Genomic DNA, 27,502 nt, shown 5'->3' on the forward strand with positions numbered 1-27,502 from the left:
AAATATATTAATAAGGTTAATAATTTTTTTTCCATATATTATGTATACATAGTGCACTAATTATTAATGTAAAAAGAATTTTTATAGTTATTTTTCTAAATTTGGCATAAGAAATAATTGAGTTGAAAATGACACTCTTGCACAAATACAGTTGTTTGGCAATAATTGAAACAAAATCCAGCAGAAGGCAAAAGCAAAATTAATAAGAAGCAATCAAAGAATATTTAAGAAAATATATAATTAACTATGCACTTAAATCAGTAGAAACGATTAAATATATGTCAATTCACTCAAGCAATTTCTTAATAATACAATCTTAACAATTTACATTTCCTTTCTTTGTAATGACATATAGTATAATTATTATTAATGAGTATTTATAAATGAGTGATAAAAATGTTTTTTTTTGGGCAAAATATTTCAAAATGAGCAAGACAGTGGCTAGCTAATCTTGATATGTTCAACATTTTACAAGCAGGTATTCTTTATCTACATTGTTGACTCAGGTTATGCTCTACCCCAAGAGAAAGGGACCAATACACTAGAATTTCTTTGTAAAGAATATTATGCTTCCAAAAAAGCAGCTTCTCCAAATTGCTAAGTTGCAGCATGCATGAGTGTGATTTTACCCAGAGGGCAGAAAAATTTTCAGAAATCTTTAGTATTCTAGATATACAGAATGGTATTTACATTTCCTCTACTGAAGTGTCTCCGATATGTACAGTCATCTTCTCTACTAAATCATCTGCAATATGCTTTCCTGATACTTGTGGCCAGTGTGCCAGTCCTACAATCCTTGCCCTACTTCTGCACGCAGCTTTTTCTTCATACCCGCTGTCACAGATAAATATAATTTAGCAATCCAGGCAACCAAATGATATAAGAAAGTCAGTCTTGCTATATGTTATCTAAACATTAAACATGAAAAGGAGCCATAACTTTAACACCATAAATCAAGTAGTTTTACTAATATTTACCATAAATCAACCAAAAGTGTAAATGCCAACATTCAAAATGAGAGCCAGTTACTGATGCTGTTTATAAAATGCTACAACAGAATATTCCCAGTAGAAATTAGTCTTCTTTCAACATGTGAACACATCCACTCTCACAAAAGTAGATGCATGTTTTAACTTAAATTACATGAGTTAGAACTTCAGCTACGCACCTGCTTCCACAATAACTTAAAACTAAAAAAGCTGACTAGGGAGAAAAAATGGACAGAAAAAAGAATGGTCCATTCTTTCATTCACACAAATATAATTATATATGCCACCCTTAAAGATTCTGTTGTGCATGCAGTATTTTCATCTTTTTCATTAAGTGATGAGTAGTTTTCCTCTATTTACTTCTAGTTTTCTGTTCTTAAAAATTCCAATTTTGTTTTCAAGTACAGTAGCCACAATTAGTTAGAAGCCACATTACTGTATAACCTGCAAACATCTATTTTCAATTTTGAGGAAAAAATAAAAGGGGGGAGATAGAAGTTTGCATTTTGAAATTCTTGAATAATGCCAGACTTTTAAACCTTACAAGCATATTGGAGAAGACATCTGACAACTCGTAAAATTTCAAAAGATAATTGTCCAAAAAAAATAAAATAGAAAACATGAAACCATCACTTTTACAGCAAATAGAGCCCATTAATGCTACCCACAGCATTCAGAAGAGGTGCATGGTTTCCTCCTAAACAGTGTTCTTTCTTGCAGACTATTCTTAAGAGATGGCATAGACATTAAAAATTTACCACTTGTTTCAAAAAGCTTAACTTGATTAAAAAAAAAAATGGTGAGCAATTACCTAACCATTATTTTCCATTGCTCCCACTCACAAGTCCACACTCCCACTTAACAAGTGGGGCCCCATACATGGAATATTATTATTATTATTTTTGGATAAGTAATAAGTTTATTGATATCAAAAAGGGGAACACTATCAAAAAGAGGAACACCCTTAATTTTTTAATAAAATGTAAAATAGAGACTAGATTCAAACTTAGGAGACTACTTATCCCAAACACAATATTTGATAGGAAAGCATGAATTTAATCACTTAACCAATATTTTCTAACAATAATGGTGGTTTTGTAGGTTTTCTACCAAGAAGAATGATTTTGAGCATGCTTGGAATTTCATGGAATATATAACCAAAAAATTTTATTTCAATCCACTAACAAGTAGTCAATAAAGGAAAGAGAGAGCGATTAATGATAATTAAAAAAGAATGATTTGATTTAAGTCAAAAGAACGAAGAGAGGTGGAGGAAAACCTAAATAAATAGTAATACAAGTAGTAAAAAATGACATATTAATTAAAGAGGTCAAAGGGAGTATGATTTTGAATTTAGTTAGAATGGAGGAAAATAATACATGTGAATGACCCCAATTAGTTTGTTGAGGATCCATAGTCAATTTCATACTTTTGGACTAAGGCCTCATTGATATTGTAAAAGGTCTAAACAATCAAAAAGAAACTAATTATTTCAATATTTAATCAGCAGGCCTTGTGAGAATAGGGAAACTTAATTTATTATTCTTTCTATCCCTAACAATATTAAAATATAAGGTGAAGTTATGCTAAAGGCCATAAACAATATTGATAGTGTTGAAGAGGGGAAGCCACTTTATCCCTACTTCAGACAGGACACACTCCCCCAAACACACACACAGAAAGAGAGAAAGAGAACATACAATCTTCGACATCCTTAAGCTGGTAATAGTGTGGAGCTATTTCCACCAACCACTCTGGCTTTAGTTCCGTTACCTGTAATTCAAATTCTCATTTTTTGTTACGATAGCAAATATTCCAAATTAGCAGAGACTGAAAAGCCAACTAAAATCAAATGCTTCGAGGGCGCATGACAAATACCTGTCTCATATATTCCTTGGTTGTGAGTACCAATTCATGGTATATAACCCATCTTGGAAGGATCTGAAGGTGAAAAAGATAAAAAATAATGTCATTCACAAAGTCATTTCTCTTAGGATATCAGTTATTAAATAATTACTACTGTAACAGTCCAGCCAAGTGGGAATAAGTTTTATTTTTGAGTATACTAGAAGAGAATGTTAAGGTATTCTAGATGGAACATCAGACCAAAAAATATAAAATAGAACATTATCAACCAAGGTGGCATAATCAATCCTCATTCATCCTAGCGCTATTAAAAAATCTCCTTTACTAAGATTTAATTGCGGTTTTTCATGTTAAGGAACACCTCGCTCCATAGGGAAGAGGGAAAAGTGTGCCAGCACATATTTTATTTAAAACATAGAAAGCCTAAGACATTGGTTTATATAAATTTGGAAGCCCAAACACCCAGTTTGAAAAATGAAAACCAGGAGCAAGACAGTTCAACTGGCTCATTATAAGGCAGTAGACCAAAAAAAAAAATTTATTATTAGTGTATATAAAATGCACCTACACATCTAACACAAAGCACCAATCCCGCTGAGAAGCATCAAAATCTTTGTGTGAATGTTATTACCAATTTTCCTTAGTTTCATTTTTTTCATTTTACTTTTTCTGATAAGTCTCATATTTTTAAAATTTTGCATTCAAAATAATTATTTTAAAATCAGAAACAGGCCAAACTGGAACTACTCCAACTTCAAGTCCAACAACAAGCCTTTTTTTAAAAAAAAAGTTAGATAAAATTTATTAATCAAGGCTACTTCATGCAAGGAGCATGAAGAAACAAAAATATATACAAAAAAAGAAACTATGTAAAAAAAGAAGAGAATCTAAGAACAGCGGTATGGAATCACTACACGTGAATCCCCAAGCTCGAGATTAATTTGTTACTGCTTTGCAAATTCATCTTTTCAAGACTTATTGTGAAGTCTAATCAAAGTGATAGACTGTGGTTTTAAAGATTTAGTTATATGTTTTATAGGGTCGAAACAGTTTTTAATTAGGGTTTTTATTTAACAAATTATTATCAATTTTTTAATCAGAAGCAATACCATTATTTCTCCAAATCCTGTGACTTAAGGGTATTTTGGTTGAATCTATAACTTTCTAGGAGATCCTAAGTATCTTAGGTTTTATTTTCTTAGAGTCTAAGTTAGTCCTTTCATTAGTTATTACTACTTTATTGGCTTTTTCTCACTAGTCAAACACCAGACTTGTTGGTCCAAGTGGTACCTCCCCGTGCACCAAGTTCAGGGGGTCCATGGGGCTGCATTTTAGTAAAGTAATGTCAAACCCTTTTATAAAATAAAATAAGTCCACTAGTCAAACTAGCAATCCTAATACTAATGGTACAAGAATGAGTCCTTATAAATAAATAAATAAATATTATATATATATATATATATCCTTGATGTACTAAACAAAGATGGTGTTGAATAATGAGAATTGAGAATTTGGTTGTGAAAGGCACGTGTTGTACCTGTGTCAGACACAAGACACACCTAGGACACTGTTGCACCCATGTCCCACCTGTCCTATTTTTTTTTTTTTTTAATTTTTTTAATTTAGGATCACAGGAGCAACACTTATCTTTTATTTCTTTTTAGTTTTAATCTTGAACACTAATCTAGTCATCTTTTATTTTCTCTTTTAGACATCATATGTAAGTCATGAATTCATTTTACTATCCTTTATTGCTCTTAAATTGATATGTTTAATATTATATGAAAAAATAGATACTTAACAACATTTAGAAATAAACATAAAAATATATTAAATAATTAATTAATTAATATACGTATTTCCTCCGTACTAATGTCCTTATTTTTCAAAAATTTCCATGTAATTGTGTCATACTCGTACCGTATCCGTGTTCGTGCTTCATAGGTCCTAGTATCTTTCTTCATTTTTCCTTTCTTCCCTCCATTATCTCTCTCTTTCTCGTGGTACCATTCTTGAATACTCTTTACACAGTCACAAAACACCATATAATTCTCTCTTTTTTCCCTTTCCTTTACAACCCCAAATTAAACCCTTCAGCTTTCCTATCAACACCCTAAATCCACCACATCCACATGGGTGGATGTGACCACAGGTAGACAAATTTCATAATTTATCCTACAAATGACCTGAGGTCTATACATCCTAGAAACCATTTAATGAATCAACATGCTTCAAACTATGTATCACTTGATTAAACTAGACAATAAGAAGAATACACATCTAATAGCATTATACGTGTAACTCCACCTATCCCTTTGATTGAATAGATTGTGCTTTAATCATAAGCTCCACAACCCAACATCATTTTTTTTTTTTTTTGGATAGGTCTCCACAACACAACCCAACATCATCAATTATTAATAAAAGCATGAATTACTTACTTGTGCCAGCCCTGAGCTCGGATGTATGTGAACAGTCTGTGGATGTTTAACTGTCCGATAAGACCCATTCTTTTGTAGCCTTGCAGAATGTGGGAAAAAGCCTAAAAGGAACCATTTAGAATTAATTTCAGCAATGAACACACACAGAGATAATATATATAAGGAATCATTTTGACTACCTCTTGCAAGCAAATTAATTACCTGATGTTATAGCCTTTTTTATAGGTTCTAAATCACTTTCATTTGAGGTTACTTCAATTTCAACCCTTTCCAAGAGCCCCTCAAGTTGATCACGTATGTCCCTTGCACGTTTCATACTCCTAACCTGTAAACATTGAAATTGAAATTACAAAAAACATTAAGAACACTTATGATGACAAACAACTAGCACAACAATTAACCCTTTAAGCCAGCATAAGAATGTCTATATTGTTGTACAGTCAACANGGGGGGGGGAGGGAGAAGCACTTGTATTGTTACACCATTGCCACTTAGCTGTGTCAAATCCCTGATTTTAGTTGTAAACAAGAATTATACATACAATATAGTACATATTAATTCTGACTGAACTAAGCTCCAGAAGAAGATTTATTAGCTATTAGCAGTTTCTAAAACCAATTCATCTCAACGCCTTCGCACCTCAACACTGTTAAATTACTGATTGTCCCAAAACCTTAAGCTATTAGGAGATGGCAAATTTAATCATTTAACCATATAATTCTAACAAATACATAGGCTTCTATTAAAACATAGGCACAATTAAGGTTGTTACAACCAAGAGGAGTTGTGCCTAAACCATACCTGTATATAATTTTCATAGCACCATTGTGTTGAGTAATTTGTCTCCTTCCAAGAATTGTAGACCTGAATGAGAAAACAACAAATGAGGTCAATACCAATTCTCAAACACGGCTATTCATTGCAATGCTCATAAATCATTAAGTATAATAAAACGCTACAGCTACACATCACTATTCTTTTGGTTATTACTGAAAATGCAGCCAGAACAGCCTATTGTACATTAGTACAAAGGACATTACTATCCAGCCACACCTGGAAATCCAGTTACATCATAAAATTTTAAAGATCTCAACTAAAAGAAACTTAAATCATTCAAATTTATTGAGCATGTCATGCCAGTGAACATTTAGAACTGGAAAATATGTATCCACAAAATAAAACCAAAAAAAAAAAAGGACCATTATTAACCACCTTTAGCAATGCGATGTGGTCCCCTACATTTCCAGTGTGAAAATTCATTCGCGCATTGTCAGCATGGACTTGTTTGTCCTTTGGACGATAAAATATCGAATTTCCAACAGAAAGCATAGCAGCAATGGAAATCATTTCATCTGAGCATTTGTAATTGTCAGAAGCAACTATTGCTTTGGATAGCATAGGATCAAGAGGGAACTCTGCCATCCGTCTGCCCACTTTAGTTAACTCACCCAGTTTATTCAATGCACTTAGAGCAAAGAGTAGTTCTAGGGCTTTTAATAATGCTTCAGATGGAGGTGGGTCCATAAAATCAAAATTTATCAAGTCATGGATCCCAAGGCTCTTAAGACTAAGGACAACATTTGCCAGGTTAGTCCTTTGTATTTCTGGAATGGTATTATCTTCCATATCATTGTAATAGTTGTAGGCAGTATATAACCGGAAGCATTTTCCAGGACCTGTTCTTCCCGCTCGACCTGCCCTCTGGTTAGCTGACGCTTTGGAGACTGGAGCAATTAGCAATGACTCCATTCCAGTCCTTGGATTATAAGATTTCATTTTACAAAAGCCTGGGTCAATTACGTACTTGATCCCATCAATAGTCAAGGAGGTTTCAGCTATATTTGTAGCAAGAACCACCTTCCGTGCTCCTTCAGGAGTGGGTTCAAATATTTTTGCTTGGAGCTCAGTTGGTAGGTTTGCATATATTGGACATATAATCAGCTCAGCAATCTTTGTCCCTAGGCCCCTTATCCTGTGCTTTATAATTTCTTCTGCTGTTTCAATCTCTTCTTGACCAGTGAAGAAAACCAAAATATCTCCCAGTTCTTGTGTCACATGAATTTGAAGAACAGTAACTATAGCTGCATCCAAATAATCAGCTTCTGGAGCTTTTGTGTAGTGTATTTCAACAGGATAGCGCCTCCCTGGAAATTTAAAGATTGGAGCTGAATCAAAATAATCACTAAATTTCTCTGCATCAAGCGTTGCACTTGAGATTAGCAACTTAAGATCGGGGCGAAATCGAGCAATATCCTGTTACACAAGAGCACCAGTAGTCAGATAGTAAACAAATGATTAAAAATAATATTAAATGCCAAATAGAGTCCTGAAGCCAAAGGTAGTTGACAATTCCAAAGAAAAGAATGTGCTCCCTGTACATCTAACCGGGACAAGTAAGCTGTCTGATTGGTTCCATATTAAGCATTCTTCAATTCTAATACCTTTCAGATGGCAATACTGAAAATATACATGCCAAAGGCATTTCATGAATCACTTGATATATTTTCCATTATTTCCAGGAAAACAAACAACTGAAACTTCAATACACCTTGCCAATATTATACTGTAAGACTCACCAAAACATTGGCACACTGATCTACACACCCAATTACAGGATTGCCACTTGTGATTGGAAAAATGACCCAACAGTCCAATAAATGAACTTCAATTAAAAAAATAAAAACCATAAAACATTAACCGCTTTAAATTAAAGGTTTTACACTCACCTTCACTAATCCAAATAGAATATCAGTTGAGAGAGTTCTTTCATGGGCCTCATCCACCATCACCACACTGAAAATTTTGCAAACATCATGAGATTTTTACTTCATAAGGCTCCTTTTCGGCCATAAATAAATCTTTTTTTTAATTTTCCTCTGTTGAGGGCCAACAGTAATGGTGTATGTCATATGCAGGTTGGTTATTCTATTCGTTTTGAAGATTGCACTTCAGAAAAGACTGTTCTGAAATATATGACAGATGGGATGTTGTTGCGAGAGTTTCTTGGTGAACCAGATCTGGAAAGCTACAGGTGAGCTATTTTATTTTGTGTTTGGTTGGGGTGAAAAGGGATAGGAAATAAAATGGGTGTTTGAAATTTGCCATACGGGCCCACCATTTTTTTTCCCATCCAAATGGAAGAAAATGAGAGGGGAAATTGAATTGAGAGGAAAGTACAAAATTACCCCTCCACTTTCTCATGTTTTTACCTTTATATATTAAGGGAATCTAAGTAATTCTCTCCATCCTCCCACTTTTCCATCTTCTGTACCAAACACATATGTTGCAAAACACAAATCTTTTCTATCCTCCCAACCCAGCAGAGTCTTATGATTTAGTTAGATTGGTTTTGCTGATTTGCCTATTGATATTTCTACAAGCAGTATTTTATTAAAGACTCAAAGTTATTACTCTTAATTATTAATTAAATAAAGGATAAAGATCAATTCAGACATATTTTTTTAGTTATTATAGAATGTACATAATTTAAGTGGTCGAATTTGGGGCTGTTTTCTTGACATTGAACCTATTTATCTTATAAATTAAGATAATAATATGGACTTGGTCCTTAGANTTTTTTTTTTTTTTTTTTTTTTTTTGAATGAGATTTAGTGGAAATCTTCTGGTGATTTCCTCAATACAATTGCTGTTAACTTTTGTTGGTTCCCTTGTGAAAAATTCAGAGAAAAATTTGAGATGATGTTACTGAGTTTATGTTACACACTCACATTCTGACACATCCTCCCCCTTCAAATAAAGTGTGTTACCATTTTCTACATTCTGATGTAAATTGTATCCTCCTAGTTGCCTTTCAAACTAAAATTAAGTAGAGGTCTTTGTGATTGAAAATATTTGGAATTCAGCCTAGGTTTTAATCATGATTTTGGCCTTTCTTTACAGATTGGATGTACACAGCCACGACGGGTTGCTGCTATGAGCGTTGCTGCTCGAGTTTCTCAAGAAATGGGTGTCAAACTTGGGCATGAGGTACGCCATCTTAATTTCTGTATTCTGGTTTGTTTTTAGATACCCACTGTTGTTAAATTCTTAGTACTAATTAAGCCTTGTGAAGAATAATGTATATTTTTGTGTTGGATTGTATGCCTTTTCATGTATGATGTATGTTGTACCTGTACGCATGCTTTGATTCAAATATGTGATCTGATGTTATAGATGTACATGTGCTGAAAAAAAAAAAGAACAGCCAGATATGGAGGGATTGGAATTTTTGTCTTGAATTTTGCTCCATCTTTTGTATCAATAAATCAACCTAATTGGGATTGCAACATTACTATTATCCCCATTTTATGATTTTTCTTGAAATGTTCTCTCCTTATTGTTTGTGTCAAAATGATGCAATAAACTTGTGGTTACCATAATATGATTTCTTTAATTTTCCTCTGTTGAAGGCCAACAGTAATGGTGTATGTCATATGCAGGTTGGTTATTCTATTCGTTTTGAAGATTGCACTTCAGAAAAGACTGTTCTGAAATATATGACAGATGGGATGTTGTTGCGAGAGTTTCTTGGTGACCAGATCTGGAAAGCTACAGGTGAGCTATTTTATTTTGTGTTTGGTTGGGGTGAAAAGGGATAGGAAATAAAATGGGTGTTTGAAATTTGCCATACGGCCCACCATTTTTTTTCCCATCCAAATGGAAGAAAATGAGAGGGGAAATTGAATTGAGAGGAAAGTACAAAATTACCCCTCCACTTTCTCATGTTTTTACCTTTATATATTAAGGGAATCTAAGTAATTCTCTCCATCCTCCCACTTTTCCATCTTCTGTACCAAACACATATGTTGCAAAACACAAATCTTTTCTATCCTCCCAACCCAGCAGAGTCTTATGATTTAGTTAGATTGGTTTGCTGATTTGCCTATTGATATTTCTACAAGCGTATTTTATTAAAGACTCAAAGTTATTACTCTTAATTATTAATTAAATAAAGGATAAAGATCAATTCAGACATATTTTTTTAGTTATTATAGAATGTACATAATTTAAGTGGTCGAATTTGGGGCTGTTTTCTTGACATTGAACCTATTTATCTTATAAATTAAGATAATAATATGGACTTGGTCCTTAGATTTATTTATGGCCGAAAAGGAGCCTTATGAAGTAAAAATCTCATGATGTTTGCAAAATTTTCAGTGTGGTGATGGTGGATGAGGCCCATGAAAGAACTCTCTCAACCGATATTCTATTTGGATTAGTGAAGGTGAGTGTAAAACCTTTAATTTAAAGCGGTTAATGTTTTATGGTTTTTATTTTTTTAATTGAAGTTCATTTATTGGACTGTTGGGTCATTTTTCCAATCACAAGTGGCAATCCTGTAATTGGGTGTGTAGATCAGTGTGCCAATGTTTTGGTGAGTCTTACAGTATAATATTGGCAAGGTGTATTGAAGTTTCAGTTGTTTGTTTTCCTGGAAATAATGGAAAATATATCAAGTGATTCATGAAATGCCTTTGGCATGTATATTTTCAGTATTGCCATTGAAAGGTATTAGAATTGAAGAATGCTTAATATGGAACCAATCAGACAGCTTACTTGTCCCGGTTAGATGTACAGGGAGCACATTCTTTTCTTTGGAATTGTCAACTACCTTTGGCTTCAGGACTCTATTTGGCATTTAATATTATTTTTAATCATTTGTTTACTATCTGACTACTGGTGCTCTTGTGTAACAGGATATTGCTCGATTTCGCCCCGATCTTAAGTTGCTAATCTCAAGTGCAACCTTGATGCAGAGAAATTTAGTGATTATTTTGATTCAGCTCCAATCTTTAAATTTCCAGGGAGGCGCTATCCTGTTGAAATACACTACACAAAGCTCCAGAAGCTGATTATTTGGATGCAGCTATAGTTACTGTTCTTCAAATTCATGTGACACAAGAACTGGGAGATATTTTGGTTTTCTTCACTGGTCAAGAAGAGATTGAAACAGCAGAAGAAATTATAAAGCACAGGATAAGGGGCCTAGGGACAAAGATTGCTGAGCTGATTATATGTCCAATATATGCAAACCTACCAACTGAGCTCCAAGCAAAAATATTTGAACCCACTCCTGAAGGAGCACGGAAGGTGGTTCTTGCTACAAATATAGCTGAAACCTCCTTGACTATTGATGGGATCAAGTACGTAATTGACCCAGGCTTTTGTAAAATGAAATCTTATAATCCAAGGACTGGAATGGAGTCATTGCTAATTGCTCCAGTCTCCAAAGCGTCAGCTAACCAGAGGGCAGGTCGAGCGGGAAGAACAGGTCCTGGAAAATGCTTCCGGTTATATACTGCCTACAACTATTACAATGATATGGAAGATAATACCATTCCAGAAATACAAAGGACTAACCTGCAAATGTTGTCCTTAGTCTTAAGAGCCTTGGGATCCATGACTTGATAAATTTTGATTTTATGGACCCACCTCCATCTGAAGCATTATTAAAAGCCCTAGAACTACTCTTTGCTCTGAGTGCATTGAATAAACTGGGTGAGTTAACTAAAGTGGGCAGACGGATGGCAGAGTTCCCTCTTGATCCTATGCTATCCAAAGCAATAGTTGCTTCTGACAATTACAAATGCTCAGATGAAATGATTTCCATTGCTGCTAAAAAAAAAAAAAAAAAAAAAAAAAAAAAAAAAAAAACACCACAACTTATAACCAAAAAACCTGATACCTTTCCACGCTTTGTGTATCCAGCTTCGTGAAGATATTGGGGTATTTGCGTAGTCTTTCCAGAACCAGTTTCACCAACAATAACAAGAATCTATCAAAAAAATAAAAGGTAATCATAAAGAAGTTTACACCTTAAAAGACATGCATTTGGATCTGTGTGCATCTATGCAGACATATACATGACATTTCTCAAATTGATAATACAAAACATAAGCATAAATATAAAATACTTTATTAGGTGAAAAGTGTGAAGAAATTCAAAACCTGATGATCCTCAATGGCTTGAAGCAATTGATCTCGATATGGATAAATAGGTAAAGATTTTCTATCCTCCTGAATGAGCATAAAGAAAAATGATAATCAATTTTTTTTTTTTTTATTTATTAACTTCCCTCAATTTTTTGAAATTTCCAAAATATGTGTTGTTTCACTTGAGAATATGTTATTCAGTCTCGTCAAACTTTTCTCATTTTTTAGGGCAATTCTGCCTTTCTAACTTCTGCCATAGCAATAATTTTTTAGTGTCATTCCATGTTTATTTAAACAACTAGATAAAATTATTATTCCACAATTTTCTGAAAATTTCCTCAAACATCTTATTTTTTAATGTAATATATAATTCGAACTATTTAAACATCTTTTTTTTAAGATATCTTTTTCCCAATCATGCCACATGCTTAAAACAGAAGAATTTGATCCTAATAATTTATGGGGGAAGTATTTCAAACCCCCCACAAAAGTTATTTTCACTACCAACTGACCTGAAGCTTTTCCAAAGCTGATTTTGCCATAGACTTCTCAAGCAACTCGGTGGCCTCCTCATTATCAATCTGCAAGTGAAGAAAGTGACAAGCAGATAGAAATTTAGCACAAAATTAGGGAGGAACTGCCACAGAAGCAGATAGAAATTTAACACAAAACAGAAGAATTTGATCCATATTATCCATTGCATTTTTACGGTAGCTTATTTGCATAACATGAGACAAAAAGCTAAAAGCTAGCTTATTTCCAAAAAGATGAAAGTTATATTATTTGAAATAAAGCTGAATCAATACATAAAATAAGTAAAAAGGCAGCATATAGTCCAATTTCAAATGCATGCAAAGTTAAAATACATACATTTTCGCCACCCATAACTGATGCTTTGATAAAATCAATCTGATCCTCAAACACAAACCTGTATATGGGAAGAAGCAACAGATGCTAGTCATAACCATGCTCACATAAAACAAAGGAAACTATGACAACAACCTAGTGTAATCATTATATTTCACAAAAGAAAAAAAGAAAATGTAAGTGAACATCCTAAAAGTATGTAAACAAGATTCACCAAAATGATGCAATAGAGTGGAAATTGAATAAACATACTGATAGTCATCAGATATTTGCTTTTTATTTTTTGAACCACATTTCATCGTTGCCTTTCCTGCAGGGGCAATGATTTCAGATTTAGAATACTGATCACAGAGGAGAATTTTGATTAGATGATGAACAAAAAGAATGCTAATCTTCAACTCACCAATTTGATGCTCCTCCCAGGCCTCTTGTTCGGCAAATGGATTCATTTTATCCGCAGCACCTTGGTCTCTATAAGGCACAATAAGTATAGAAAAAAAAAAGCTTTAACAAGACTGAACAAGATGCATTTCCAGAAAATAGATTCATAACCATGCTGTGGTGGATGGAGCTCCTAAACGAAATGTGGCTATTGTACACTGTGTGTGTGTGTGTGTAAGAGAGAGAGAGAAGTGTGATGATTGTAAACATCTCAGCATCCTTTCTTTCCAGTGTAACCTGACCTGTAACGTTGCATAGCCACAGCAAATCTCTTTTCCTGATTGACACCCCCTTCCTCATCATAGGCTTCTGGCATCCTGTACTGCACTTCCAAAGAATGTAAGGGAGTACAGCACATAATTAGTTAATAAGAACAAGAAACATATATAGGCAAAAGATAGGACAGAATTCATTCACTCATTATCTTAAGTTTTTTGAAGTTTATTTGAAGCAAGAGGATAATTTCTTAATAGAAAGGTCTTCAAGCGTGTCACCTAGCCAAAATCAAGTATGTGCGCAATGGCAATATGATATGAAGGGAAAAAAATAATTCATTATTTAAAGTTTGATATTCCAACACTGCATAGATGTATACTTGTGACCTACATTTGAGGAAAAATATATCTGATTTATTTTAATGTAATCTTCTTTTGCATACAGTCAACTCTATATTTCAACTTGTGTGTTGGATTTTGTATTATTAATCTATTCTAAAAACTAAAATATAGACACATAAAACATTTTCATAGAAATAGTAAAGGATCATATCCCCCGGCAATTTATGCTGTCCTACTGTGGTGCATATATGTTTGATGTTGAGCTTGAACACCAATATCATTTGCTTAATGCATGGTGATTGTAACTAAACTCAAGAACAAACCAATCTGACCTTCTGCAAGCGTAAAGATACATGCCATATACTTGCATTAGTATGTGTAAGTATTCAGATGTGCAGACAAACGAATATGCATAAATACATATAAATATTTTTTTGAAAGTTAAAAACATATAATATAGACAATCTGCGTGTCAGTATGTGACAGAGAGAACCATTTTTTTTCTTTTTCTTTTTTTGATAATTGCAGAGAGAAACTCTTCAAAAAATTAAAACATTGATATAAGTTTAGGGGGGATATTTCTGAAACTAAGAGTTTTTAAAATTGAATGGAAGTTTTAAATTTAATGTAGCTCCCATCCAGATCTGAGATACTGAGCATGGAAAAAATTATTTAGTATTTTTTTTTTTAATAAATAGGTAAAAATGCAACTAACTGAATTTGCCTTTTTCCATCTAGAAAGTACATTAAGGAACAGAAAGCAACTCTAATAAGCATTGAAAATTATTTGACTACAAGTCAGTGGACTGCCCAACCATAAATAATCAGACTTAAGAATGAAAAGGAACAAGAGGAATGGAAATACTGTATTTGATGGTTCAAACACTTCTGCAATCCACTCAATTGTGTACATATCATCATCTAGGTTCCTAATTTGTTCAATGATCACCTTTCAAAAATATTTGCCATCTTTAACTGATTGAGAGGCAGAAAATTCATTTTATGGTTTCACATTTCTTATCTTTCTTCTTTTTTCCCAGCAATACTACTTATAAATAAATAAAAAAGTTAAAATTACAAAAATTAATTATTTTTTTCTTCAGAAAAGGCAATAAAGTTTTCATCTAAACCGGTTTGCAGAAATCTCTTCCAACCCACTACATTGCAAAATAGATGATCATCAGCTTAATTTTATAGCTTGGCAATAACAACCAATTCCTCAAATATTAATGTTATGCAACATTTGCAAAATTGTCATGCGCTACCAGGGACTATGCAAAGTAATTACAAACACAATTAACATTACCATAAAAATTTAACCAGAACAATGAATGAATAAATGGATCTGACAACAATGCTTTGATGAAATGGTTGGTTACCTAGATTAGAGAAAATTCAGAGAGATTTTCTATGGGGTAGTATGGGTGAAGAATTTAAATTTCATTTGGTTAACTGGAATATTTGTTGCAATCCAGTCTGCGACGGGGGATTTAGGATTTACTAAGCTGTTAATCTTTAATCAAGCTTTGTTGGGTAGTGCTTGCGGAGTCATGTGCGTGAAGAAATGGCGCTTTGGAGACAATTCATTGAGTTAAAGTACAGATCCAGTAGTGAGTTCTCGTGCTCAGGGGTGGCTAGGGGAGCATATGGATTGCATTTGTGAAAGTAAATTAGAAGTGGTTGGGATATATATATATATATATATATATCAGTAAGAAAAGAAGCTTTATTCAATCAAAAAAGAAGAAGAAAGGCCGAGCCGAGGCCAAAGTGAACAGGGAGTATACTAAGGACACTCCGAAGGAAAAAGAAAAGCAAGAATACACCAAAGAAAAAGAATAAAACAAAACAACACCAAGATTCAGGAAAGAGCCAAACTGTCCAAAAAGGTCAGAAAGTCTAAACCTGAACCGACATTAGAGCAAAAAACCTTCAGCCACTCAAACAGAGTACCCAAAATTTAAGATTTCAGTTGAACATTTGAACATTTTGATCCTTCAAAAACTCTCAGATTTCTTTCCCTCCAAATGGTCCATAAAAGACAAGCCAGAATAGCTCCCCACGTAGTAGATTAAGTTTTTTTACCACACATTCCAGACCAAATAATGAGCAGGTCTGGCACCTTCTTTGGCATCACCCAAGTAAAGACCCAAAAGAGAGAAAATAAAAACCCATAATTCACGTGCAACGCCACAATGCAAAAATAAATCATCAATATCCTCCCCATCAGATCTACACATAACACAACAATCCGAAATTATCAAACCCCTCTTCTGCAGGTTGTCAGTCATTAAGATCTTCCCTTTCACGGTGGACCACACAGAAACCAACCCGAGGAGGAACTCTCATACACCACACCATCCTCAAAGGGAAAAAAAAATGCATCCCCCACCTCTCCTCAAAAGCTGATAAAAAGAACTTACTGAAAATCCTCAAGACTAAGAAGCATTCCAGATTAGTATATCCTCCTGAGGAAAATTAATCTTTACAGAATATAACTCCATTAGGAATAAGTCCATGCCCTCTAGCTTCCAATCATGAAGAGGCTGAATGAATGTGATTCCAATGGATACAAGCATTGGAACCATCCAAATATTTGGCTACAAAAGCCTCTTTTTTTTTTTGCAATTTCAAAAAGGTCCAGGAATCTGTCCAAAAAGGACTCATTACTCCACCAGATATCCAACCAAAAATGAATCTTATGACCTGTTCCCACTTCACAAGAGATGTTTTTCAGAAGATCAGGCCAACCCTTGCTTATATACTCCACAAATTAACACCATAGGGCCCTACCACCAAATCAGTACACCAGCCACCCCTAGAAATACCATATTTTATACCTATAACTTGCCTTCAGAGAGCATCAGTTTCCACCCCAAACCGCCACAACCATTTTTTCTGATATATTCAAACACTTCATTTGTTTTGATGTTGGCAATGGCTCTAAAATTTGATTCTGGCATGATCTGTGGCAAGGAGAGACTTCCCTCAAGGAAAGGTATCCTACATTGTTTCTTATGGCACAAGATAGTGAAGCTATGATGGTTAATTATATAGAGTATAAGGATGACCAGTTGCATAGGAATCCTTTGTTTCTTCGTGCAGTGCAGGACTTAGTAGTAGATGATGTGGCCCAGTTATTGGCAGAGCTCTACAACACAAAATTTAGACATGGGGAGGATGATACATTAGTGTGGACCCCTTCACCTCAAGTGAAGAGCTACTATAACACATTGCTAGGGGGTGCAGACTTTCCTTCGAAGGGTACTTTGAAAATCTGTATCTCTCCAGGGGTTGCTTTCATTTCACAGGGTGTGTTGGGGAGGACTTTAACAGCAGATAATTTCAAGAGATAAGGTATCATTGTTATGGAGTGGTGCTTTATGTGTAAATGGAACGAGGAGGATGTAAATCACCTATTTCACCATTGTGATGTGGCTTGGGAGTTATGGTCTATGCTATTTTGTTTGTTTGGTGTTTCTTGGGTGATGCCATGGTGTTGGCAACGTTGGAGTGTTTAAGGGGAGGTTTGGCAGGAGAGGTGGTGGGGAGGTTTGGCAAGCAGTTCCTTCGTATCTTATGTGGTGTGTTTGGAGGGAACATAATGGGGGTCAAGAACTTAGTGTGGTGAAGTTGAAGTATTTTTTCTTTAAGACTTTATTTGAGTGGACTTTGCAGACTTTATATTTTATAGTGGAAGGTTATTAGAGTTTTTTTTTTTTTTGGAAGGTTATTAGAGTTCATGGACTCATTTTACACTAACTATTGCCATGTGTTCTGTTTTGTCTTTCTTTCGTATCCTTTATGTGCCTTCTTCTATACACAGCTTGTGTAATGGGGATGCACTATTTTTGGTTAGAATGAATTTATTTACTTATCAAAAAAAAGAAACTGTTGATTACCTCATTTGTATCGTCATCCTCCTCTGACCGCTTCTTCACAATCTCATATATTTCCTTCTTGTACCTAAACAAACATAAAATCCATGCATTTTGTCATCAATCAAAATTCCAGAAATTTGAGAAAAAGGGGCAGGGGGAGCAGAGAGGCATGTTTGGAGCCCATGACAGGGATTCTGACCTTTGAACTATTAATTATGGATGCAAAATGAATAAGTTCAAAACATATCTCACATGAGTACTCAACCACAGGGTGACTATAGTTGATTATCACAGACATGGTTCAAAAATGCATCATGTGAATAAAGAACAGCACACAGAATGTTTTAAGTCATTCTATCATCTTTCTGCTGCATGCCACCCCATTCTAAAGCTTTTTTCTTTTTTCTTTTTCTTTTTTTAAGTATAAGAAACAGATGCCAACAATTTTGAAATTTTATTTGATACTAGTACCATACTCAAGCGATGTGTCATGAGCTCAAGTCTCTGGCAATCGGTCTCTTCAAAAATTTAAGGAAAGAATGCCTACTAGCTACCTTTCCCAAACTAAGTAGAAACATTAGCCACTAGGTAAGCCGGCCCTCTGCTAGTTATAAGCAATGTAAACTAAAGAAATGTTTTAATAATAGATAAACTACCATTTGTCCAAAAAGCTTATACTATTTGGAAACTATTAGGAATGGTTGATTTAATCATTAAACCATTATTCTAACACTCCCCCTCACATGTCGGACTAAAATCCCCCTTAATAAGTGGGGCCTAATATGTAGGATTTTTAACTTACTAAATAGAAGGTAGAGTGGAATTAGGACCACTTGCTCTAATACTATAATAAACTACCACTTATCTCAAAAACCTAAAGCTATTAGAAAATTGTGAATTTAACCATTTAACCATTATTTTAACAAATACTATTGAAATTGAACAATAAAAAAAATAGAAAAAATGAAAGAACAAAAATTAATTTCAGTTATGTGGCAAAGAAAAGGTGTAAGATGGAGTTCCCAAGAGACATCATCACACATGCAAACACAATATGCAAGACCTAATAAAGGACTTCTTCATTAGTCTAGGAAAAAAGTCTTAGGTTTTTTTTTTTTTTTTTTTTTTCTAATCATGCAACGAAATTTTTTTTTTTTTTTTTTTTGATAAGTAACGAAAAATTTGTTTAGAAAAAAGCAAACCCAGTACACTGGCAGTACTATGAAAGAAGTACAAACAATTCAAAAAAGAATGATCAAACAAGTGCAAGAGAGAAAAACAAGGGGGAGCGAGAGAAGCAGCACTCCAATCCAACAAAGTACGGAAGAAGAAGGCTTTAATCACACATGGTAATATAACATCACACCATAAAGGTTCAACATCCAGCACATAAATACTCTTTGAAAAATTATGTATACCAACCAATCTCATAGAACATAATATTAGTTTGACATACTATTTAAAAGATAGATAATTTAATGCAAAGTGAGTACTCATAGACTCATACTATGGAGAAGGAAAACGAATAATATAAGAATACATAAACAGTATAAGACAAATTACCTTAACTCACGATATTCTGCTTCAGTGAGCTTCACACCATCAAATAGATATTGCTCATCTTCTATATCGTCTCTGAGGTGAAGCCAAATAAACAAAATTATTAAGAAAGAGCACCTACCACTATTTCGATTATTCTTTTTTTCAGGTCGAAAGTCATCAAAAAGCAGAAGCTGCAGCGCGCAGCTGAACTAAGGTAAGAGCAAAATGTACATCCATCATACCTTAATTCCTCTAGTTTCTTTTGCTCCCTTTTCTTTAAGTACTCTTGTCTTGAAACTTTTCTGAAACAAGGCAAGAAAGAGATGATTAGTATCAATATTAATCCACCACATAAAATTGGAACACCAAATGGTGCAACAGATAGAATATACATAAAATCCTTCACTTCACTTTATTCTTTTGCATTTTTGGAATTTTTAGATCTTTGTATTTCTCGAACCTAATTTTTTAGTTTCTCTTGAATAGTTCCAGTGTGCTAGGGCTTCACCATTTTTTCTTTATCAATAAAGCCTTTACTTATAAAATAATTAAGGTAATATGAGAATGATTATTAATTTTTTTTGCAGAATCTTCATCCAATCTGGCAAACACAAATGACAAATAGCAAGACTTTAGAACAGCACGAGGAGTTGAGACATCAACATCATTTGTGGAAGGAGCTCATGGCAATCAGATGTAGGAAAAATGGTTCAGGGGAGGGGGTTGGACATTGAATTCAGTGGGAGATACACATGGAGTGGGAGTTTATTAAAGCCAGTTGGACTCTTTTTCATGTTTTATTAAATTTCAGGTTAGTAATTGTGGAAGCATCAGATTTTGGGAATGGTCTGCTGTGCTGATGAACCTCTAAAGGTGTTACTTCTAGAGCTATTTACGATAGCTGTGAATAAATCTGCTACAGTGAATGAGTATATATAAGCAATAGATGCTGCTGATTAACACTTTTTTTTTTTTCTGGCTCTACTTGGTCAGGATAAATATTGGAAAATATGATTAAAAATGTTGGAAATTGTATGGAAATGAACCTATTACGAGGCTCTGAGAGGGGTTATTAATTTAGATTCCCCTTGAAAGGCTAAGTGGAGTTGAAAGCACCTACAAAGGTTGCATTTTTTGTTTGGAAAGCAACTTTGGGGAAATTTTCTACAAATGATTTTCATATAAAGGGAAGAGGGGGGTTGTGATTGGTGTTGTTATTATTATATATTAAAATGAAATGAAAAATCTACGGATCTTTGCTACTTCATTGCTTAAGTACTATGGTGTTAGAAATAGGCATGGATGTAGCCCTTGGAGAAGCATTAGGGCAAGTTGATAGATCTGTACTTCTGAAGGCTGACTTATGAGGTTGGGGATGGTAGAAGAGTGAGGCTTTGGCATTAAAAATAGAGGGCCACGGGGGGTGTACTTTGTGTTCACCATCATGAACACCTGTAACGATTATTTTGCGTTTTTTTCATGATGAATATAAGTCTCATTACTTATCAAAAAAAATATATATTGCTTAGTTACACGGACTCTATTGCAGCAAATAAAAATGTTTCAGAGCACTGTTGCCCAAGACCTTTGAATAAAGGCGGAATTTCTCATGGAATACTAGATTTGAACAAGCTTTCAATGATTGTGAAAGAGGGAGTTGATTCTATGTTAACAACTTAATCGATTGAAATGGAGGCTAAGCAGTGAAGGAAAGTTTGATTAACTCCTTTTACGAGGCCCTACAAATAAGAGATTCTAGTGGTATGAGGCACACGGTGTACAATGATACTGAGGAAAGTGGCTTTTTTTGTACTACAGATCAGTAGCCCATTAAACTGGGGTTGTTTATTTTTACTGTATTTGGGATTCATTGGATGATGCCTAAGAAGACACAAAATCTATTTGAGATTTTCTTCATTCTCTCTCTCTCTTTTTGCTTGTAACTCTATGATTCATATATTTCTTTAGGGAAACTTTGTGTACACATCCTATGCACATGAGGCTTCTCTTCTATTTCAATAAATTTTTATTAATTGTAAAAAAAAAATGATAAGTAACGTAAAATATTATTAAAAATCATAGCCAACCCAAGTAGATTGGGAATGTACTGTAGGGGCAAAAATCAAGAGCTTATAAAAATTTAGTTAAGAACTTCTGTCTTTGTGGTTTTTGGTGTAAGATGTGTTATGCCCAAATCAGTGTCTGCTTTGCTCAAATATGACAAAGGAACCTACTTCATTAAAAAATAGTTCTTAGTCCGCTAAGCACACTTGTTTGTGCTTCTACACATCAACACAGTGCTTTTTATATTAGTAACTCTCAATAATTTTCATCTAGATGTTTCATAGACAGCTAAAAATTTATGAAAATCCATTCTTGAGATCATATTTGTCATGTTCAAGCTCATTTAACACTGTTAAATGATAAAATCAATACAATAGAATGTGATAAAGAAGGCTTTTTTTTCTTAATTTGAGAATAATGTGTCTATGCTTCCTAGATTTGAACCTTGTCTCCATTGGAAACACCAGGAGGTGCTAGTTGAACTACAAGGCTCTTGGTGTAATAAAAGAGATTTCAGTAGGCTGTCAAGCACTGTCTTTCATATTAGTCAGCAAGTCGCAAACTGCATAACTAAATTATCTCAACAAGCCTATTTCTTCTCAAAATGTGTCTCTTACTTTTGTTATCATCAAAAAACTCAAGCAAGACTCTATCCAGCTTTATAAGGTTGACTAAATGACTCCTTTGTCCCATTCTGTGCTAGCTAGAGGATTAACTTTAAAGAATCCTTTTAGTCACATCAAGTACACATCATGCTCTTAATAATTTTTTTAATAAAAGAATGATGTTTTCATTTCAAACAAAGATGTAATATCATGTTAATAAAAATGAATAAATGAAAACACAACCAAGGGTATATATATATATATATATAATGACCAACCTTAAAGTTCCGATGCCATCTTGCTCCAAAGCATTAGATCTCCTTATTGCTTCTTCTGTTGTGCAATAAAATACATAGCTGAACCACATTTACATCTAAATGTATATACATCTACAATATGAATTTTTATGAGCAACTATGCAATTATTTGTGGGATGTAATGAGTGTTGATGTATTTAAGCAGGACTCTAGAATACCATACCTTCCTCCCTTCGTGTTAACTTTGACTCTGTTAGCTGTTAAAAAATCAACAACCAAAAAGAAGAAATAAATAAATAAAAGAGACAGGATATAAGTAACATGAAAGTTAACAAATAAAGCATGTTGTAAAAGATTATCTGTTTGTGCATATATGTATCTTGTATGTACAAAAATGACAATTAATACTAATCATTCACACAGATAGGAAGACACAGCAGAGTCTGTCGAGCTATATCAAAGCAAAAGTACTAAATTTTGTTTAGTGTAAATACATCTACATTGATGTAGGGACAATGAATCCAAGCCTGTATATACAACTATATATGTTACATGGATATGCCAAATATATTTGCATCATAGGCTCAGATATGCAGCCACTCTTTAGCTGCCTCTTTATGCATAGAGGTATCAATCAATTATGTAAGGATCTATAGGGAACATCAACCATGATACTTCGAAATAACAAGACATAGCCCAACAAGTTAAAAATATATCTTCTAACAACAGCTTAAAGTAACAGATCAAAATAACAATTTTGAAATAAATAAATGTGTACCTTCCGTGTCCCTATTGCATCCCGTTCCCTTATATTTTGCTCTAATTGCTCCCTCTCTCTTTGGTCACGCAGTCTTTCTTCTTCTGACTGCATAACAGTTGAAACACAAACCATATGTTAAATTTGGGAAAGGGGAAAAAAGAACTAAATAATGAAAATAAAAATAATGTTTTTCCCTGATAGAATTGATGTTTCAGGAAACACAAGTTACAAATTTTAACAAGGCAAACAATAGTATAATCAATGAAACCATGTAGGTATTCAAAAAAACAAATTTTAGATAGGATACTGTTTAAATGTCCTCACCCAGCATTGCCAAGTAGGATGTGGTTATATAATATAACAAGTAAACGAACCAGCCAATGAGAATACCAGCTAAATGCCTTAAAAGTATTAAACTGAATCAATGGATGAAGTCAATTATTTAAGGTTGGTCCTGCATTATAACTCAGCCATCTTTTTCAATGAGCCAATGAAATATAGCTCGAATGCCATTTCCTCCTCACATATTAATGGGATGGAGGGTGAGGACAAGGATTCAAGACCCACTATGGGCATGTGTAACTTACCAAACAAAGAAGAATTCTTTTTTTCAGTGAACATTGTGGTGTAACAGAGAGAGAGCATCTTAGAAAAATAAACAATTTGGCTTAAGAATAGTAAGATACCTCTGAACCATCATCTTCATCTTCGGATGTTTGTCTTTTAACCTGTCCTTTTCCTTCCCCCCACGCAATTACCTGTGGCATTGCATTAAGGCAAACAAAAGTGATTTTCCATTAGAACAAGTATTGCCCATTAGCTTATGGGGGAAAAACAAAATATATATATATATATATATATATGTATATAAAAATTAGATTATAAACACAATGCCTCATCGTCTTCATCATCTTGACTTTCAATCTTCTTCCTGAAACGTTTTCTATTGGTATCTGCTTTTCTGGTTTCAGGAGCAGCTGCAATGGAAGATAAAAAAAAAAAAACATGATAAAGCTGTTCCAGACACCACTTAAAGTGAGAGAAGGCAGGAAATTTTTAATTCATTTACGTGAAGAATAAGAAATTAAAATGGCAAAGGTAAACTGCAGATGCTCATTAAAGATGGAAGTATATGCATTGACAAAATATCAAGTAAAAAACTCACGTTTACACCAGATGATTTACGGGGTACTCTAGTGAAGATTTCTTCAGCAAATGCACGGGTGTCACTTGATAAAGACAATCCACATTCCACTAGATTATTCACCACATCAGCAGGTGATGTCGCTTTCTTAGCTACAACAAATGCAACATCTCCATTAAACAAAGTGCTATCCATAATCACAAAGTGAAATATGTTAAGTACACCATATCATGCTTTACCTAGTCCAATAATATATTGAACTAATGTGGGCTGAGAATATCCCAGTATCGACATCAACTTATCAGATACCCATGTCTTCAAATTCCCATCGCTCGCCATTTTCCCTAGCATCAAATAACGTAACCAAAAAAACAAAATCAAACATTGGTTCCACCTTTTAATATTGGGTATAAATAATGTAGGCGACAAACTATTAAAATTAAATGTGGCCGAATATAGTAGTGCCAATGGAAATTTTTTATTTTTTAGCATTTTAATTAGGGGAAGGGGGTTTCCGGATTTGAACCCTGGATATTTCTATTGGAATTTCCATTTGACCTAGAGGTCATTGGCTAGTGCTGATCAAAGTACAGACGATCAAATGAACCAAAAGATTAATAATTCCTCCTAGGGTCATCTGGTTGCTGAAACTTTCAATTATAAAAGAACAATAAAAAAGAATAAGTTGTTGATTTTCTATGGACTTGAGAAGAAGAAAACCTCCACTTATTCAGCTGAATCATCACAATAATCAATGTAAATTTCACATCACTTTCAGAACCCAGAGCATAAAATAAAAAGGGGCAAAATATTCAATAGCCAGTTCTTGGATTTTTTTTTCTTGGTTCCGGTTATTGGGTGCCTTAGGGAATTTGTTAATGGATCATTTTAGGAAAGTTTTAATACCATTTTTATAGGAAATATAAAAATCTGTCAAAAAATTCATTTACTTTTTTCTTTTCCCAAAAAAAAATTTTGAAATATTTCCTAAACCAATGCCCTCAAGACATCCATTAACTTTTCCCTTTTTCTTTGCCATATCCTCAGTTTTCTTAGCAAACAAACAGTAAATTAACTTTTCACAATAACACTCTCTGAATTGGTTTAAGCTATATTTCCATTGTTTTCATTACTAAAAAAAAAATTTTAAGTCCACCAATTTAATTCAAACAGTGTTAATATTTTCCAAGGAAAATTGAATTCAATGAAACTATGTGTTTATATTAACTATAACTAAGTTTGACTCATTCATAAATAAACAAATACCCAGGTATTAGAATTGGAAATAATGAGTTTCTGAGCAACCAAACAAGAAATTACTGGGTTCTTATATTCCAAGCAACCAAACACAGAAGATAGAATTGAATTTCAATTTCAAAAGCAAAACAATAAAAGTTAAGGAAACTAATCAGAGAGAGAGAGAGAGAGAGATTATTACTAGGGTTTGTTCGGCGAGGAAGAGAGAGTTTGGGTTCTGAGAAAGGTTGGCTATGGAGCTGTGACTCGCACGTGGGAGGTGTTCGAGCGTGTGACGCAAGTGAAGTGTGAATGTGAGAGAGACCACCGGATGAGACAGACTGCCGAAGATTGTGAGTTTCTGAGAGAGACAGCGCTTTGAGAAGGAGGGTTTTAGTTTTACCGTTCTGTGATTTGGGAACCGACCTTTTTTTCAAATCAAAAATCCCTTTTTTTTTTCTTTTTTTTTTTTATTTAAGTCCACCAATTTAATTCAAACAGTGTTAATATTTTCCAAGGAAAATTGAATTCAATGAAACTATGTGTTTATATTAACTATAACTAAGTTTGACTCATTCATAAATAAACAAATACCCAGGTATTAGAATTGGAAATAATGAGTTTCTGAGCAACCAAACAAGAAATTACTGGGTTCTTATATTCCGAGCAACCAAACACAGAAGATAGAATTGAAGTTCAATTTCAAAAGCAAAACAATAAAAGTTAAGGAAACTAATCAGAGAGAGAGAGAGAGAGAGAGATTATTACTAGGGTTTGTTCGGCGAGGAAGAGAGAGTTTGGGTTCTGAGAAAGGTTGGCTATGGCGCTGTGACTCGCACGTGGGAGGTGTTCGAGCGTGTGACGCAAGTGAAGTGTGAATGTGAGAGAGACCACCGGAGGAGACAGACTGCCGAAGATTGTGAGTTTCTGAGAGAGACAGCGCCTTGGGAAGGTGGGTTTTAGTTTTACCGTTCTGTGATTTGGGAACCGACCTTTTTTTCAAATAAAAAATCCCTTGTGTTTTTATAATTTTTTTTTAAATGGGTTTTAAAGTTTTTTATTTTTACTTTTCTTAATATTTTTTTATTATAAATGAATTTGTTAATATTTTTTTATTAGAAATGAATTTTGACAAATTTATCATTAGATTATATATTTTTCTTATATTCTTTATACGTGCAAAATTTCTAAAAAATTAAAAATCAATAGTTATATTATTAATAAATTGTTTAAATTTCAATTTTTTATAGTTTAATATTATGTATAAAATAGAAAAATATAGATCATATAGTAAATAATATCTGATTGATATAAAAGTTGATATGTATATTAAAAACATAAAAAACATGCAATTTAACGGTTAGATTTTCAAAATGACAAAATTTAACTACAAAATTGGTTATAACCTTAAACTACAACCTTACCCAATATCTTTTTGTTGGAGGTGAATTTTGATAAATCCATCATTAGAGTACATCTTCTTCATGTTTGTAAAATTTTAGAAAATTAAAAAAAATTTCTAAAAAATTAAAAATTAATAGTTATACTATCAATAAATTGTTTAAATTTCAATTTTTTGTAGTTTAATATTATGTATAAAATATAAAAATATAAATCATATAATAAATAATATCTGATTGATATAAAATTTGATATGTATATTAAAAACATAAAAAACATGCAATTTAACGGTTAGATTTTCAAAATGACAAAATTTAACTACAAAATTGGTTATAACCTAAGGCTACAACATTACCCAATATCTTTTTGTTGGAGGTGAATTTTGATAAATCCATCATTGGATTACATCTTCTTCATATTTGTAAAATTTTAGAAAATTAAAAATCAATAATTATATCAACAATAAATTATTTAAACTGCAAGTTTTTGTAATTTAAAATTATGCATAAAATATAAAC

At 33.4% G+C, this 27,502-nt stretch overlaps 1 protein-coding gene across 1 annotated transcript; it reads right to left on the reverse strand.

Annotated features, from left to right (window-relative positions):
• Window positions 1-360: 360 nt before the first annotated feature.
• Window positions 361-26,008, reverse strand: LOC112039733 (pre-mRNA-splicing factor ATP-dependent RNA helicase DEAH1). The gene is made up of 27 exons (XM_065773474.1): window positions 25,786-26,008; window positions 24,587-24,691; window positions 24,369-24,499; window positions 24,098-24,217; window positions 23,890-23,961; window positions 23,222-23,308; window positions 22,667-22,700; window positions 22,465-22,519; window positions 19,760-19,819; window positions 19,539-19,610; window positions 17,997-18,060; window positions 13,780-13,859; window positions 13,500-13,567; window positions 13,349-13,406; window positions 13,100-13,157; window positions 12,742-12,810; window positions 12,245-12,313; window positions 11,975-12,071; window positions 11,657-11,869; window positions 8,023-8,117; window positions 6,509-7,549; window positions 6,098-6,160; window positions 5,498-5,621; window positions 5,297-5,397; window positions 2,868-2,930; window positions 2,690-2,762; window positions 361-834 (listed from the first exon to the last, which is right to left on the reverse strand). Exons 2-27 carry the CDS (start codon window positions 24,684-24,686, stop codon window positions 788-790), a joined length of 3,114 nt encoding a protein of 1,037 aa, XP_065629546.1. The 5' UTR covers window positions 24,687-24,691; window positions 25,786-26,008; the 3' UTR covers window positions 361-787.
• Window positions 26,009-27,502: the final 1,494 nt, after the last annotated feature.

Source organism: Quercus suber, unplaced genomic scaffold (genome assembly GCF_002906115.3).
Source record: "Quercus suber isolate HL8 unplaced genomic scaffold, Cork oak 2.0 scaffold_75, whole genome shotgun sequence".
Taxonomy (NCBI): Eukaryota; Viridiplantae; Streptophyta; class Magnoliopsida; order Fagales; family Fagaceae; genus Quercus; species Quercus suber.

Excerpts from the sequence above, each read along its gene's own strand:
- LOC112039733 (XM_065773474.1), bottom strand. The coding sequence starts at position 24,686 with ATGGCGAGCGATGGGAATTTGAAGACATGGGTATCTGATAAGTTGATG. Across the intron at positions 19,820-22,464 it reads GATGGCATCGGAACTTTAAG|AAAAGTTTCAAGACAAGAGT; the intron begins GTTGGTCATTAT and ends GCCTTGTTTCAG. Across the intron at positions 12,072-12,244 it reads AAGCCATTGAGGATCATCAG|ATTCTTGTTATTGTTGGTGA; the intron begins GTTTTGAATTTC and ends TTTTTTTGATAG.